At 47.3% G+C, this 15637-nt stretch overlaps 1 protein-coding gene across 1 annotated transcript in view; it reads right to left on the bottom strand.

The window, feature by feature from the left end:
• Nucleotides 1-15637, bottom strand: part of NOS1 (nitric oxide synthase 1) — a 171793-nt gene that overhangs the window by 14848 nt on the left and 141308 nt on the right. Inside the window, 5 exon segments of the mRNA XM_073790105.1 lie at nucleotides 1665-1834; nucleotides 3096-3289; nucleotides 10840-10918; nucleotides 11139-11277; nucleotides 13915-14089. Of these exon segments, the coding sequence (XP_073646206.1) occupies nucleotides 1665-1834; nucleotides 3096-3289; nucleotides 10840-10918; nucleotides 11139-11277; nucleotides 13915-14089 (757 nt within the window).

Below are 15637 nucleotides of genomic sequence, written 5' to 3'. Positions count from 1 at the left end.
CAGGTTGGGGTGTGGAGGACCATGTTCAGGGGCATGTTGACAGCAAAGCCCAGGTGTTACTAGGGAGCACAGGAACTCTCTGGGGCTCTGGAGTTATTTTTCCTACATCTTAGAAGCTGCCCTTAGCTTATAGGAGGCTCAGATTTTAAGGAGGGGTAAAGCCTATTACCAGTGCATTGTATAACCAAGCTTTTCCCCATGTTCCTAAAACCCATCCTTGCTCTACTGATAGGGTATGGCATTCTGGAGAATGTGCTTTCCAGACCCCCAGCCTCATTGACTTCCAGCTGCTGGGGCTCAATTGACCAAAAGCCCCAGCAGCTGCTCACTGAAACTGACATCCCCTGAAAACTGACATGGATCTGATCCTACACGCTTCCATTCAAACTTTCTGCCCTCTCCTTCACTTGGGGTCAGGCTTGTTTTGAGGTCTGATGGTTCTCTCAGTCTTATCTGACTCTGTTTCCATTTTCTCTCACTCAGGTGTTTCCCCTAATAAAAAAAATCCCCGCTCTTTTAATGGAGTTTGCGCTTTTTGGAAGAAGCGGATTAACACACACAGCTACATCAAATTTTACTCTGAATAATCCTGTGCAAAGAGTGCAAGCTCTGTTCCCTCTTCAGATTATCCCCCTTCCGTTACTTAACATTTTAAATCAAAGTTATGTGTGTACAGAGTTTAAAAAGTTAAATAACTCTTCAAAACTTACGATTAAAGATAATGCTCTCCAACTCCCTAGAGGTAACCACGTACAGTCCTTTTAAGTGTTTTTTTCTGGTGCTTATTTTCATATTTCTAAGTAAGATGCACTCCCTGAATTAAAAACAGCACTTCCTGTGCCACCATTTGATGCCCTCTCCTGCACAGCAGAAGAAAGCGAAACCATCATTTTCTGGTGGCTTGCTTACTGGGGAGGAGCCCCACTGGGAGAAATCTGAGTGGTCCTCCCAGCTAGGATTTTTTTTTTGCTTTGCGGTACGCGGGCCTCTCACTGTTGTGGCCTCTCCCGTTGTGGAGCACAGGCTCCGGACGTGCAGGCTCAGCGGCCATGGCTCACGGACCCAGCCGCTCCACGGCATGTGGGATCCTCCCGGACCGGGGCACGAACCCGTGTCCCCTGCATCGGCAGGCGGACTCTCAACCACTGCACCACCAGGGAAGCCCCCCAGCTAGGATTGTTTTTGCAGCTTTGTGTCTAAGCGAGGGCGGTAGAAGCTGTGCTTTTGGGTTTACCTTACCATCAGAGGTCTCTTCTATCTTGAAGTCATACCTATAGCTCTTCAGCACTGAAAAAGCTGATTTTTAAAACAGGGCACTGGGGGATTCTCTCAAGTTCTTTTTCTTCTAAGCATGGGCTCTGATGGAACTAATGGAGGCTCAAGGGTTCCAAAGGCAGGAGGAAAAAGAGTTAGAACAGCAATTTCGACTGTAGCCAGAGAACTCTGAGATTCAACGGGGTCGCTCTCTCGTTCTGTTAGACCTTGGTTAGAAGGAAGGGAGATGGGCAAGATTAGCCAAAATGGACTAGCCAGTGTGGTGACCTGCAAACTAGACTATGGCAGCCCTCGCTCAAGACTGCCATCTGCTGGACAACTGTTGCAATAACTATACAATTCTCCAACGAGGAGGAGGTAAGGTTGTATGTATGTGGCCAGGGACCCACCTTGCTGAGGACCAGCAGACGCTGCTTCTCTTTCTCACTGGTGGCCAGAGAGGCAAACTGCTGCAGCTGCAGTGGCGTTGGAGGCGTGGTGATATCCAAGTAGTACTTGAAGGCCTGGAAGATGGTGCAGGGTGGGAGGCGATGCTCATCGGTCCAGTTACTGATAACCCCTGTGGAGGCACAGAGAAGGTGAGAGACGGGTCGGGGAGGAGAGTCTGGGCTCCGAGGGCTTAGGTCCAAGTTAGGGAGGCCAGACCTGCTTCTGGGACTGAGGATGGGGTCTGGAGAGCCGGACTGCCCCAGAGCCAAGTAACCCCTCGGCTGTCCACCTCCCATGTCCCTCATCTATACCCAGGGTCCTGGGGACCCTGTGATCACCTCCTGTATGCAAGGAGCTTGTCCAAAATCAATCGATATTATTAACTCATTTAATCCTCATCACAATCCTATGTGGTGGGTGCTATTATTATCTCCATTTTGCAGTTGAGAAAAATGGAAGCACAGAAAGGTTAAGGAATTTGCCCAAGGTCACACAGCACAAATGCATAAAGTCAGACAGTATTGCTCCAGACCATGTTTTAACTACTATGCAATACTGCTTCTATTTACTTTACTCCAGTACAGCCCCTACACACAAGCCTCTACTTCAAGATAAAAAGTACTGTTCCAACATGGAGAAAGAACTGTCTGGGTTGGATTTATTAAGAGAAGTTATGTCTCTCTAAAGTGGTACCTTCCTAAGGGATTTTCAATAAGGCTTTGGCTACAAACTGTTTTCACATTCTGCCCTGACTTTGTGTCCTAGCTCCCTGGCAGAGGGGATGTGTCACTGTAGCCCGGGCTACCATGTATGGTCACTGCAGTTCCTTGTACCTGAGTTCTGAGCTCACCTGCGGCTACTGAGATGAAGCACGGAGACCCATTTACCTTGGAAAGTTATTTAATAGGAATGTCAAGGATGGTCCCTGAAACAGGTTGGGACTTGATCTAATTTGGTCAGAAATATGGTTCAATCCCAACGGACCACTGAGCTTTATAGGGTGCCTTTGGATCCTAAGAGGAGGCATGGGCGGACTCCAGTTGCTCTTTACTTGGTGGCAGTGAGGCAGGGGTGATGAAGGAAGTTAGACGAGTAGCCTCTGCTAAGATCAGTGTCTAGCTGATGAAGGAAGGTAGAAGCCCCTTTGGCTCGAAGATGAACCATCAGCGTCCTGGCTTCATGGACATTCATTTGCTTAGCCAGTTGGGCCAAGGTTATTTAACCATGAGAAAGGAGGAGTCTTCAGTCTCGTAAGCTGGGGGTGACAGAGACCCACTCTCCTACCTGGAATGGTGATTGAGAAGACAAGTCTCCTCTTCCCCAGATACCCACTGCCTTTGGGACTCCCTGGAGAAGGGAAGCACCCTTGGGTGTAGCCCAGCCATAGTTACCCAAAGCCGTGTTTCGCTCCTCTAGCAGTTCCACCTTCACCAGCTGGTTGACCGGGGGTGCGTCCTCCAGCCGCTCGATCAGGGCATTCACGAGGTCCTCGTGGTTGCCGGGGAAGACGCCCAGGTGGTCCCCAGGCTGGTACTGCAGCTCCTGATTCCCGTTGGTGTGGAGACGCACGAAGATGGTTGATCGGCTGGAGGGTAGAGCAGGGGAACAGTGGGATGAGGGCCACCAGCTTCCGCCCACCTCCTCGGCTCCTTTGTCTGTCCTTGCGGCTGCAACTCCCCTCCTTCCATTCTCTTTGGGGCTCAGGCCAATCAGACTCCTGGCCCCATCACTGCATGCCGCGGCTTTCAGCAAGGTCACCCACAGGCTCCTCGTGGCAAATCCGAGCGCCAGCTCCCAGCGCTCACTGTGGTCATATCCGACCAGCACTGGACGCAGCTGCCCACTTCCTCCTCCTCAATACCCTTCTCTTGAGCATCCCAGGCTCTCCTGATCTTCTCTCTGGCTGCTCCTCTTCAGTCTCCTTTGCCAGTTCCTCCTCATCTCCCCTAACTGGAGCACCCCAGGGTTCAGTTCCCAGACATCTTTGCTTTCCTGGCTCCCTGCCCCTGCTTTTCTTTCCTCCATAGCACTTACCATCAACTGACCTCCAGCAGAGTTTACTCCTTTACATGCTTTGTGGTCTGTCCCCCCTGCCTGCCCCCTTGCCCCCAGGACAATGTAAACTCTAGAGGGCAAGGAATTTGTTTTTTTCCCCCACTGTTCTATTCTGGCACCTAGGACAGTGCATGGCACATAGTAGGTGTTCAAAAAACATTTGTTGTTTGTAGGAACCTCAGACCCTCAGGATTAACCAGCTACTGGAATAGGCTCTGTTCTCTGTACCAATCAGAGTTCTGCCAGGAACCACTAGCCCATTGGAGCCACAGGCAATGATGTCCCCATTCTGTGAAATTCCATCTCTCCCAGAAATCCCAAGCTCCACCCGCTTTTGCAACCAGGGTCCTCATCTTGTCATGGAAAAGGGAAAAGAACTTGGCCTTAAACTCAGGTTCTCGTTGTGCACAAATCCCATGGTATTATAAAATTTACGGAACTAAGGAGAAAACCCAGAGAGAAACTCGTTGATGCCTGCCAGGTCATGCCGTTTCTTTTGATTTTGGGATTTCAAGTGCAGGAGCTCTGTGCTAAGAATGAATTCTCAGACTAGGATTATTCTGGTCCTCTTTAAAGTTTTAGTACAGATATACCACATTTTTATACCTGAAAACTCTGGGATGGATGGCCGCGCTTTGGTAAATCAAATCGTTTTTGTATTCTTTGAGTTACATTCGCATTTTCAGATCCTCTGTTTTCTTCCTTGCCAACTGGTTTTTGGTTGACAGAGACACTTGATATTCAACGTGAAGTTTCTACATTCTCCGCGGTATGTAAATCAGCACTTGAATAGACCAATGGGACTCGCTATTTAAAGGAGTTTTTGGCACAGCCAAGGGCCCTTTTGTGCTGCAAATAGCCGCCATTATTAAAAATAGTTGTGCTGGCATATTTTGCATGGCACCCCTGTCCTTAGTATGGGGGGGGGAACTTGGTAACTGAAATTGTGAATGATGGTGGTGGGGTGTGGGGTACCACTCTCCTTCCCCGGGGAAGATTTTGTTCTCTCTGGGGCACTGATCTTACCCATTAAATGCGCTTGCGCGACTGATTCTGTTCTGAGCTCATACCAATTTTTTGGTTCCTGGAGAGCAAGGCATCCATCATCACGCCCTGCCAGCTCCAGGAAGGGGATCGGCAGAGGCTGACAACCAGCAGAGGGCGCTGTGGGGTTGCTAATTTGGGAGCCTCCGGCGCCTACCAGGGGAAGCCTTTGAAAGGCCCACAGATCAGTTCCTACTTTCTCCCAGATCATCATGATTTCTTTCAGAAGTATATCTGCCTCTGTTCCTTTGGCCAGTACAAAATAGCAATGCGGAGGACCCGAACTCGCTGAGCTGGCTCACACGCACAGCCATTTCCCCGAAGTCCTCTTGACCGTGGCCGAAGGTGGTCTGGAGGATAAGAGGCAGGGATGGGAATGGAGCTGGCAGGTGGGCCACAAGGTGGGCCCCGGCTCTGCTGGGAATTTGGCCACGGACACTTTGCAAGCCGCTGACCAAGGCATGGCATGTGGAGAGTCCCGGCAGTGAATGGCTGCATGGCCCTAGGACCATGTGGTGGGCAGCGGGCTGGTCCTTGAAGCTTTGCAGGAAGCTGATCCCCCAGTGGGTAGCAGTAGCCTGGAGACTAATTGTCCTACATCTCAGTTCTGCTGTGGGTTTCTAAGTATAGGATTTTCTAAGCCTTAAAAAAAAAAAAAAAAGCTTGGGACACATACGGGCCATTGAAAAGTTTTAGGGGAGGGAAAAAGGGCAACATTGGGAAGGCAGAGCCATTTGAGCCCTTTCCCCCAGAGTATCCCCTGCCTGTGATGTATTTATATTCACCTCCAGGAGCATAACACACACTCACATACACACACACACACTTGGCAATGGTTCAATGACAGGTTCGCAGATGAAAGAACAGTCTGCTAACGTCCAGCATTAAACGGAAAAACAAAATTAGCTCATGTTCATTCTTCAAGGAAAAGAGTAAACAGTGTCTGTTGTGAGCAGTTTGAGTGAATAAGGTTCATACCTTCAACAAATCTGTATTGAGTGTCAGGCACTGTTCTAGGCACTGGTGAGAGAGGGATGGATAAAGATAACAAAGGGTCTGATTCTCGTTGAGAGGTAACTTAAAAAGATCTCAGATGGGGCTGGGGATGAGGATGGGTGGAGGCTGATGGGTGGGGGCAGTGGGCTAAGTGCCTGGCAGATAAGTATGGCCAAGGAGGCCTCTCTGGTGATTTGACATTTAAGCAGAGATCTGAAGAATGAGAAGGAACGGACATGCAAAGATCTGGGGGAAGAGTGTTCCCGAAAGGGGAAGCAGCGTGTGCAAAGGCCCTGAGGTTGGGAAAAGTGTGGCACATTTGAGGAAGGGAAAGAAGCCTGGAGTGTTTGGAAGAGGGGTCAACACAGGGGTGGGTGGTACAGAGGAGATCAGAGAGCTAGGCAGAGGCCAGATCATGAGGGTCTTGTCATGACCTGTCATGGCAAAGGAGTTTGAAGGTTTCCTAAGTCCAGTGGGAAGCTATTGGAGGATGTGAAGCTGTGGATGGACAGGCTTCCGTTTACATTCTTAAAAGATCAGTCTGCCTGCTATTTGGAAAATGGATCTTTGAGAGAAATGTCAAGAAACAGGGAGACAAGTTAGGTATCTATGGCAGGCACTCAGATCACAGACGATCGTGGCCTTGCTTTAAGGTGGTGGGTGCAGATCTGAGATGTAGCTGAAACACAAGACCCACAAGACCAGCTGAGAGTTGGATGGATGGTGGGAGGGAAAGCGAGGCGGCAGGGAGGATGCTTAAGTCTTGGGCTTAAGCCAGATGTTGATGTCTTCTGTTGAGATGGTGAAGGCTGGAGAGAAGCAATTTTATCAGAGGGTAGCTGGGAATTAAGAGTTCTCCCATCAAGAACTCTCCGTTATAATGTCCCATCTTTCTCTGAGATACCCCAGCTCTCAGGGCCCCTTCAGCATCTTTGCTCCTATTCTCTCTTCTTAGATGTCCCCCCTCTATTCACTAGCCTATCTAAAGCCTACCAGGCGTTTCCCCTCCTCCTTCTGACTTCTAGGACCTATGATCCACACCCCACCCATTAGTGCTCCATTATACTCTTTTCTGTATTGTTTGCTAATTGCCGTATGTAGAAGACTTATTTCCTGGCCAGGCAGTAACTGCAGTCACTTTTCTCTTTAGAGTTGCAAGGATCACCTTCAAAAGGTGGCTTATTTCCTCTTAAGCACTTTGCTTGCAATTCAGGGTCTCTTGTTGGGGGTGGGAGTGGTGGGTGTGTGATACATGATATCTTGCTACGGTCTCCCGGCTCAAACAGCTCGACTTTGGCCTTGGGCAGGGGAAAACAGGAGGGTCATGCTTTTTTGCTCAGTTATTCTTAAAAACAAAAACAAAAACAAAACAACAACCGTATAAAGCTGGAAATGGTAGTAAGCCTGAAAATAGGCAGTGCTATGGAGTGCGCTTTTAAAGAGTTAAACGCCTAGACACCATTTGGTCCTTTTTGAGCTAATCCGTAACTGATGTTAATACTGTCTTCTGGTTCTTAACCTTGTTGAAATATCTTCTTGTAAGTCACTCACAGTTAACTGTCCTTTCCAGAGGTGGATTGGGGGTTATTCTGGGACTTCAGTCCAACTCAGCATCAAAACATTTGCAAATTACCTTGCTTTTTATGTACTGTGGTTTGGGGAGTAATTTTTGTGATCTAGGCTTTCACGGTTTGTCACTGAAAGAAATTCCCAGTAGATTCTTAGTCCCTTCTCTTCCAATGCTACTGAAGTTGTACTTTTCCACAGGATGGAAATGGGGAGTACGATGCATATTTCAAATGAGTCCCTTTCTGTATCAGAGATCACTATGCTCTGAATATTGCATTTAACTAATTATTCAAATGGATTAATTTCCCAATCCATTTCTTTAGTGTTTGAGGATCTGGGAGAGAACATGAGAGCCCTGGGGCTCCATCCTGTTGACCACTTTATCAAAAGTTTTACGTCCAGGCACAGAGAAACAGACTTGTGGTTGCCAAGGGGAAGGGGGGTGGGGGAGGGATGGAGTGGGAGGTTGGGTTTGGCAGATGTAAGCTTTTATATATAGAATGGATAAACAATAAGGTCCTACTGTATAGCACAGGGAATTATATTTGATATCCTATGATAAACCACAATGGAAAAGAATATTAAAAAAAAGAATGTATGTATATGTATAACTGAATCACTTTGCTGTACAGCAGAAATTAACACCACAGTGTAAATCAACTATACTTCAATTTTGAAAAAAGGTTTTAAGTCTACGTAGAAAGCACACATACTAAATTTGCAGGTGTATGAAGCTGGGACGGGTAAGGAGTAGTAACGGGAATGAGGGATGCGCTAGTTGCTTTGTGTGTGTTGCTTCTAATACTCACAGCAGCCTTGTGATGCTGGTGAGGCCATAGGTATAGCCATTTGGCATTTTGACCTTGGAGTCAGAGAACTGAGCCTGTGTGGCCTTGAAAGGTCACTTGCATTTTCTCATTGTCATTTTTCATATTTAAAACGTGGATGATACTAGTACTTACTTCTGGGCTGGTCAGAACTCTGGGAGATCCTGCACAGAGAGGACTCAAAACAGTGCTTGGAACACAGAAAGTACTAGATAAACACTGGCAATCTTTATAGCCATCGATCTCAGTTTAGGTAAGGAGACAGGGGTTCAGAAGACCCAGGGGACTTGCCCAAGGTCACACAGCTGACATGTGGCAGCACTGGGGTCAGAACCCACGGCTGTCCAGCTGGAGAGCCCTCCCTTTGTACTGTGCCAGGTAAAGAATCAAGATCTCAAAAGATCTTCATGGGCCCAAACTGCAAAGTGAAAAGGATTCCATTCAACAGGGATCAATGCAAAGACTTTCTTCACTGCCAAAAAATTTACTTATACAAGTAGAGGGATGCAGAGACCTGGCCTGATCATTCTGAAAAGACTTCAAGTCCACGAGCAGCAAGGACGTAAGCTTAATGGGAGAGCAGCATGGCTGTTAGGACAACACCTGCAATCCTGGGCGGCATTAGAGCATCCTATCCAGATCGGGGATGGTAATAATAGCCTTAGTGCACTTGGTAGTGATCACAGGACCTCCACTGCACTGTGACCAGGGCTGGGAATGACATTTCCAGCAGGACAGAGTGTGTCCTTTTTTTTTTTTTTTTTTTTTTTTTGCGGTACGTGGGCCTCTCACTGTTGTGGCCTCTCCCGTTGCGGAGCACAGGCTCTGGACGCGCAGGCTCAGCGGCCGTGGCTCACGGCCCAGCCACTCCGCGGCATGTGGGATGTTCCCGGACCGGGGCACGAACCCGCGTCCCCTGCATCGGCAGGCGGACTCTCAGCCATTGTGCCACCAGGGAAGCCCCAGAGTGTGTCTTTTTACTAAAGCAAAAGGTTTGGGAAACCAGGTCTCAGGAAGAACAGTTGGAAGGAATGAGGACCAGGGAGAGATTGGTCACTGTCCTTGGCTATTGGCAGCTCTCTCATTTGGAAGAACTGACTCTGTTTTGGGTGTCACTGGGGAGTGCAATTTAGGATCAAAATGAAGTGCTACAATGAACATTTTGGTACATGACTCTTTTTGAATTATGGTTTTCTCAGGGTATATGCCCAGTAGTGGGATTGCTGGGTCATATGGTAGTTCTATTTGTAGCTTTTTAAGGAACCTCCATACTGTTCTCCACAGTGGCTGTATCAATTTACATTCCCACCAACAGTGTAAGAGGGTTCCCTTTTCTCCACACCCTCTCCAGCATTTATTGTTTCTAGATTTTTTGATGATAGCCATTCTGACTGGTGTGAGATGATATCTCATTGTAGTTTTGATTTGCATTTCTCTCATGATTAGTGATGTTGAGCATTCTTTCATGTGTTTGTTGGCACTCTGTATATCTTCTTTGGAGAAATGTCTATTACCAAAATGTTCATTGCAGCTCTATTTACAATAGCCCAGAGATGGAAACAACCTAAGTGTCCATCATCGGATGAATGGATAAAGAAGATGTGGCACATATATACAATGGAATATTACTCAGCCATAAAAAGAGACGAAATTGAGCTATTTGTAATGAAGTGGATAGACCTAGAGTCTGTCATACAGAGTGAAGTAAGTCAGAAAGAGAGAGACAAATACCGTATGCTAACACATATATATGGAATTTAAAAAAAAAAATGTCATGAAAAACCTAGGGGTGAAGCAGGAATAAAGACACAGACTTACTAGAGAATGGACTTGAGGCTATGGGGAGGGGGAAGTGTAAACGGTGACAAAGCGATAAAGAGGCATGGACATATATACACTACCAAACGTAAGGTAGATAGCTAGTGGGAAGCAGCCGCATAGCACAGGGAGATCAGCTCGGTGCTTTGTGACCGCCTGGAGGGGTGGGATAGGGAGGGTAGGAGGGAGGGAGACGCAAGCGGGAAGAGATATGGGAATATATGTATATATATAACTGATTCATTTTGTTGTGAAGCTGAAACTAACATACCATTGTAAAGCAATTATACTCCAATAAAGATGTTAAAAAAAAAAAAAAAAATGAAGTGCTAGGAACATTTGCTTTGGTTATAAGGAATAGGAAGATAATTTCTAACAATCAGGACCTCAAAACACAGACGGGGCTGTTTTACAGGTTAATAAACCTCCCGTCATCCCAGAGGAATTTAAACAGAGACTGAGCAGGCATTTCTCAGGACAGCAGAGAAGAATTACCCACAGGGAGATGTCGGCACTAAGTGATTTCTGACTAAGATGCACATTACAATGAACACTAGTAGTCTGAAAAGGGCGTGGTCTCTATTAAAAAGTCCTCAAAAAACCTTTCTCTTTCCCCTTTCCACAAGGATCGTCACCATTTACTTTTTTCATCCCTGCAGGTTGGAGCTTGGCAAAGGGAAAGCAGGAAACCAAGATGCTGGTGGCAAGGGGGTCTCGAGGACCCTTAGAATGGTAATAGGAAGCCAGTCCTCGGAGTCCTCCTTCCTTGTTGTGGGTGGCATCTGGGGCACAGGTGGGGAACCCCAAGGGGCCAAGGTGCTCCTACCTGGATTTAGGACTCTGAAGGTTTTGACGGCTGAGGAGTCGAGCGGCTGAGACCCGCTTTTTGTGGACACTGGATAGACCTGGGGGGAGAAGAACAACGGTCTTCCTGTGATGGAGTTAAACAGCTGTCTGTAAAAGGTCTCCAGCTTCTCCTGACCCTCTCTTCACCGGGAGGACTGAACTAAGGGAGACCAAAGCAGTGAAGCCCACCTTCGCTAAGGACCTTTCGGACGTGAGAACTCCTGTCCTCCTTTCCCCCCGCTGTCAGGAACGTCTCCCCAGGTGCGTGGTGGGAGGTACCTTGTGTGAGTTCTGGAGCTTCGGCCATGTAGGTGAGGCGGAACTTGTTCCTCTTCCAACTGCGGTCATTGCTGATGAGGGAGTTGTTTGCCTTCTCAATGTTGACGTCATCTCCCACGCAGAACACATCACAGGCTGCCTGTGGCACACACGGGGCTTTCAGTGACCTCTTTCAGCCAGCAGCGTGCCTCCCAACAGCTCCAAGTCATAGCATGTATCCATCCATCCATCCGTCCACCCATCAACCCATCCACCGACTCATCCACCCACCCTCCTCCTCCCTCCATTCCTTCCTTCCTTCCATTCATCCTCCTATCCATCCATCCCTCCACCCATTCACCCATCCACCCACCCATCAACCCATCCACCCACTCATCTACCCACCCTCCCTCCCTCCCTCCATTCCTCCCTTCCATCCATTCATCCACCTATCCATCCATCCATCCATCCTCCTTTCCTCCCTTCCTTCCTTTCTCCCTTCCTCCTTTCCTTCCCTCCCTCCTTCCATCCATCCATCCATCCTTCTATTCATCCACCCATCCATCCATTCCTCCATCCATCTACCCATCCTCCCTCCATCCTCTCTTCCTCCCTTCCTTCCCTCCATCCATCCATCCTTCTCTCCATCCATTTATCCACTTGTCAACCAATCCACCCTTTTTGAGTGCCTTTGATGGGCTGGACATACCACATTTACTATTGACTTTGGGACCTAACCTCTATTTAATATGTAACTCTCTTATGTCATTTATTTCTAAAACCAACTTTTGCAGAGGCTTAACATTAAACAAGAAAGTAAAAACCTTAGAAATTTCCTATCTTCCTCTAAAGATTTAAAAACTATAGTGAAGGCAGACTATATTACATGTTTGGATACCTGCGTATAAAATTTTTCTCTTTCTTTTTTTGCCAAGTTCATAAGTTCCCCAACTTTACTGATTCTAAGAATTACTGTCCAGAATTCAGATTTTTGGAGGTTAAAAACCATGGATAATTCCAAAGGTTTTCAAAGGTAGGTTTTTTTAATACCATTGTTGGGCCTCATGTTGATTTTAAAATAATCCAAATGTCCATTTGCTGATGAGTGGAGAAATAAAATACGGTATATCTATAAAATGGAATATTATTTTGGCTGTAAAAAGGAATGAAGTCCTGATATATGCTATAATGTGGATGTACCAGGAAAGCATTAAGCTAAGTGAAAGAAGTCAGTTATAACAGACCACGTGTTATGATTCCATTCATATCAAGTGTCCAGAATAGGCAATTTCATAGAGACACAAAGTAGATTTAGTGGTTGGTAGGGCTGGGAGCTGGCTGGGAGCATGAGGGATGCGATAGCTTAAAGGGTATGATAGCTTATAACAGGCCCTGCTTCTGGGATGCCCAATGTCGCCCGATTGAAGTCAAGAACAACACAATTATCTCCAGGTATAAACAGAGCCAAGTAATCTTGGTTCTCTTTGCCTAGGAAGAAATGCTGGCACAAGTTTATCAACACAGCCTCCTCACTCACATATTCTTATAGCTCAGGGGCCTCAGTTTCCCCTTTTGCTCCTTTGTGAGGATGAAAAGTGTCAACTGACTGACAGAAGGTTGCACAGTCCCCTTTCTTCTGGGGCTGCTGAAAACAAGACATTCCAGGGCCAAAGAAGGAGCAGGTAAAGGTGGGTCCACATTCATTGCTTTTTTGTTTTCCCCAGGATGGCCAATTGCACCACGCCCCACATGCACATGGAGACCATTGCTCGTTTATTCTCGACCTCATATCTAGAATAACGCTCTCCAATAGGATGTCCTATCGTGATGGAAACATTCTAATTGTCTCATATGGTAACCACTAGCCACTAGTGGCTGTTGAGCACATGAAATGTGGCCTGTGCAGCCGAGGAGTGGAATTTTAAATTCTACTTAATGTACATCCAGTTGTATATATGTTATTTACAAGGTTGTACAATCACCACCACTATCCAGTTTCAGAACATTTCCCTCAACCCAGAAGAAACCCTGTACCCGTTAGCAGCCACACCCATTCTCCACTCCCGCCACCAAACCCCTGGCAACCACGAATCTACTTTCTGTCTCTATGGACTTGCCTATGCTGGACATTTCATGTAAATGGAATCATACAGTAAGTGTCCCTTGTGTCTGGGGTCTTTCACTCAGCGCGTGTTTTCAAGGTTCATCCTTGTAGCGTGCATCAGCACTCCATTCCTTGTTATGTCCAAATAATATTCCATTGTACGGACACACAACATTTAATGTATCCATTCATCATATTGAATGTTACTTAGTCTACATTGAAATTTAAATGATCACTTGTTGCTAGTGGCTACCGTATAGGTCACTGAAGATCTAGCGCAAGAGGAATAAGAATTGTCGAAGCAGACAAACGGGTGAGATCTGAGATCCAGCCCGAGGCATGGCCCCCTGGTTTGGTTAACCAACACTATGTTTTTTTTGTTTACTTGTCTACCAAATGTGAGTGAGGGATGGATTCCTCCCAGCCCTGAAATTCCAAGACTCTATAATTTTTTATAGACCAACTCTTTACCCTTAATGCAGGAGGTTGGATTCTGGTTGGAAATTGTGTATCTTAGGACCACCCAAACTCATCTGAATTGTTTGAAGCTGTCTCCTGGTTGGATACGTGAGGGAAGTACCAAGGATTTTCTCAAGTTTCTTCTATCTCTGATGGTTTAGGTACTCTGTCCTTGGGGGTCACTGGGGACATGATTTCTCCCCCTGGGTCTCTGAGATCTGGGTAGATGGTTACCTTGAAGACCTTCTTGGCCCAGGTCCTGAAAGCCTCTTCCTGCCCACAGAGCTCATCCCCCTCCCTCATCTTCAGGATCCTCTCCCCACCCAGCTCTTCCAGGAGGGTGTCCACGGCGTGTCCAAAGGCGCAGAAGTGAGGGTACGCCCGCGAGCCAAGGCCAAACACGGAGAACCTGCCAAAAAGACAACAGAAGTTCCAGGCTAGGGGACTAGGGCGGCGTTGTGGGGGGGTGTCTGGGGTTATGGACTGTTATGTCCCCCCAAATTCATATGTTGAAGCACTCTCTCTCAATGTGACTATATTTGCAGATGGGGCCTTCAAGGAGGTAACTGAGGTCAAATGAGGTCATAAGGGTGGGGCCCTAATCCAATAGGACTGGTGTCCTTTAAGAAGAGGGAGAGGCACCAGAGAGCTCTCCCTTTTTCTCTCCCCCCACCACACGCTCACAGAGGAAAGGCCATGTGAGGACACAGCAAGAAGGTGGCTGTCTGCAAGCCAGGAAGAGATGGCTCACCAGAAACCAATCCTACTGGTACCTTGATCTTGGACTTTTAGCCTCCAGAACTGTGAGAAAATAAATTTCTACTGTTGAAGTCCCCCAGTGCATGGTATTTTGTTATGGCTGCCCAAGCAGACAAAGACCGCTGGTATCTCCAGAAGGATGGTGTTTAGCCTGTGATGGTCAGACTACCCCAAGCCCATCTGGGGAAGGCCGTCTTTAAGCCTGGGAGCCCCCAGCCCTGCTCTCCCTTCCTTCTGGTCTCTGTTAGGTATTACTGTCCTCAGGAGAAAAGTCCCAGTTGGTCCTAAGGAGGATGAGTTGGGGACAGTGGTGACCCAGAACAATTGGCTGTTTCTTGTGTGTCCACTTCTAAGCTGGACTAATTGGGGAAATGAGTCTACATTAGAGGAAGACTTGACTCTACTCATGATCCAATCAGGTTAGTTTTAAGTACAAAGAGAATGAAAACCGTAGCATAGCAGTTCTAGGGGACCTGTGTTAACGGGGAGATCAGGACTTGTCATTAACTCATCCAGTGTTGGTGTGTAAACAGGTTCTTCTAAAAGGGATTGAAAGGTTTATAAACGTGCTGGCTCCACCCCTTGCAATATCTGTGACATCGATTTGCTTCACAAAATCTCTTTGCATAGATACCACCAAGAAAGTGTCGGTGTTTGAATCAATGGGCGTCAAGTTAATGAGATTTTTCTGAAGTCTGGGCAGTGGGGGGCTGTGTCCCAGGTGGCCCCTCAGTCCTGCAGAGACTTGATGTCACATTTCCAGGACTTGGTCCTGGCTGTGGGTCTTGACCTCACTGGGACTGGATGGACAGGTTTATAAGTGGGATACGAACAACACCCCAACCTGCTTCTTTCCCATGTTGGAGGGTTCCGTGGTGACTGCCAGTTCAGACAAGCCTACTCCTTACAGGGTCTGGCTCTGCTCTCGAATCTCTTTTTTAGAATGATGGAGCCAGGGTGGTGAAAGATTGCGATGGAGGATGAGGGAAGGAGGTGGGGCAAGTTGGGAAGGGACCCTCTGTTATTGGAGAATGAATTTGAGTTGGGGTCCAGGAGTCTCAGAAGTGAAGTGAAGGTTAACATAGGTTAATATCTACTCCTTTTAAATCTACATTTATGCTTTTCATCTCATTCTCCTCTCCTCTCCTGCCCTTATTTCCCCGGGGTTCCAGAGCCTTTCCAAGGGAAGGATGTGGGA

The sequence above is a fragment of the Tursiops truncatus genome, chromosome 13 (genome assembly GCF_011762595.2).
Source record: "Tursiops truncatus isolate mTurTru1 chromosome 13, mTurTru1.mat.Y, whole genome shotgun sequence".
In the NCBI taxonomy this organism is placed as follows: domain Eukaryota; kingdom Metazoa; phylum Chordata; class Mammalia; order Artiodactyla; family Delphinidae; genus Tursiops; species Tursiops truncatus.
The sequence above is the reverse complement of the archived record's forward strand: the minus strand, read 5'-3'. Positions and strand labels throughout refer to the sequence as shown.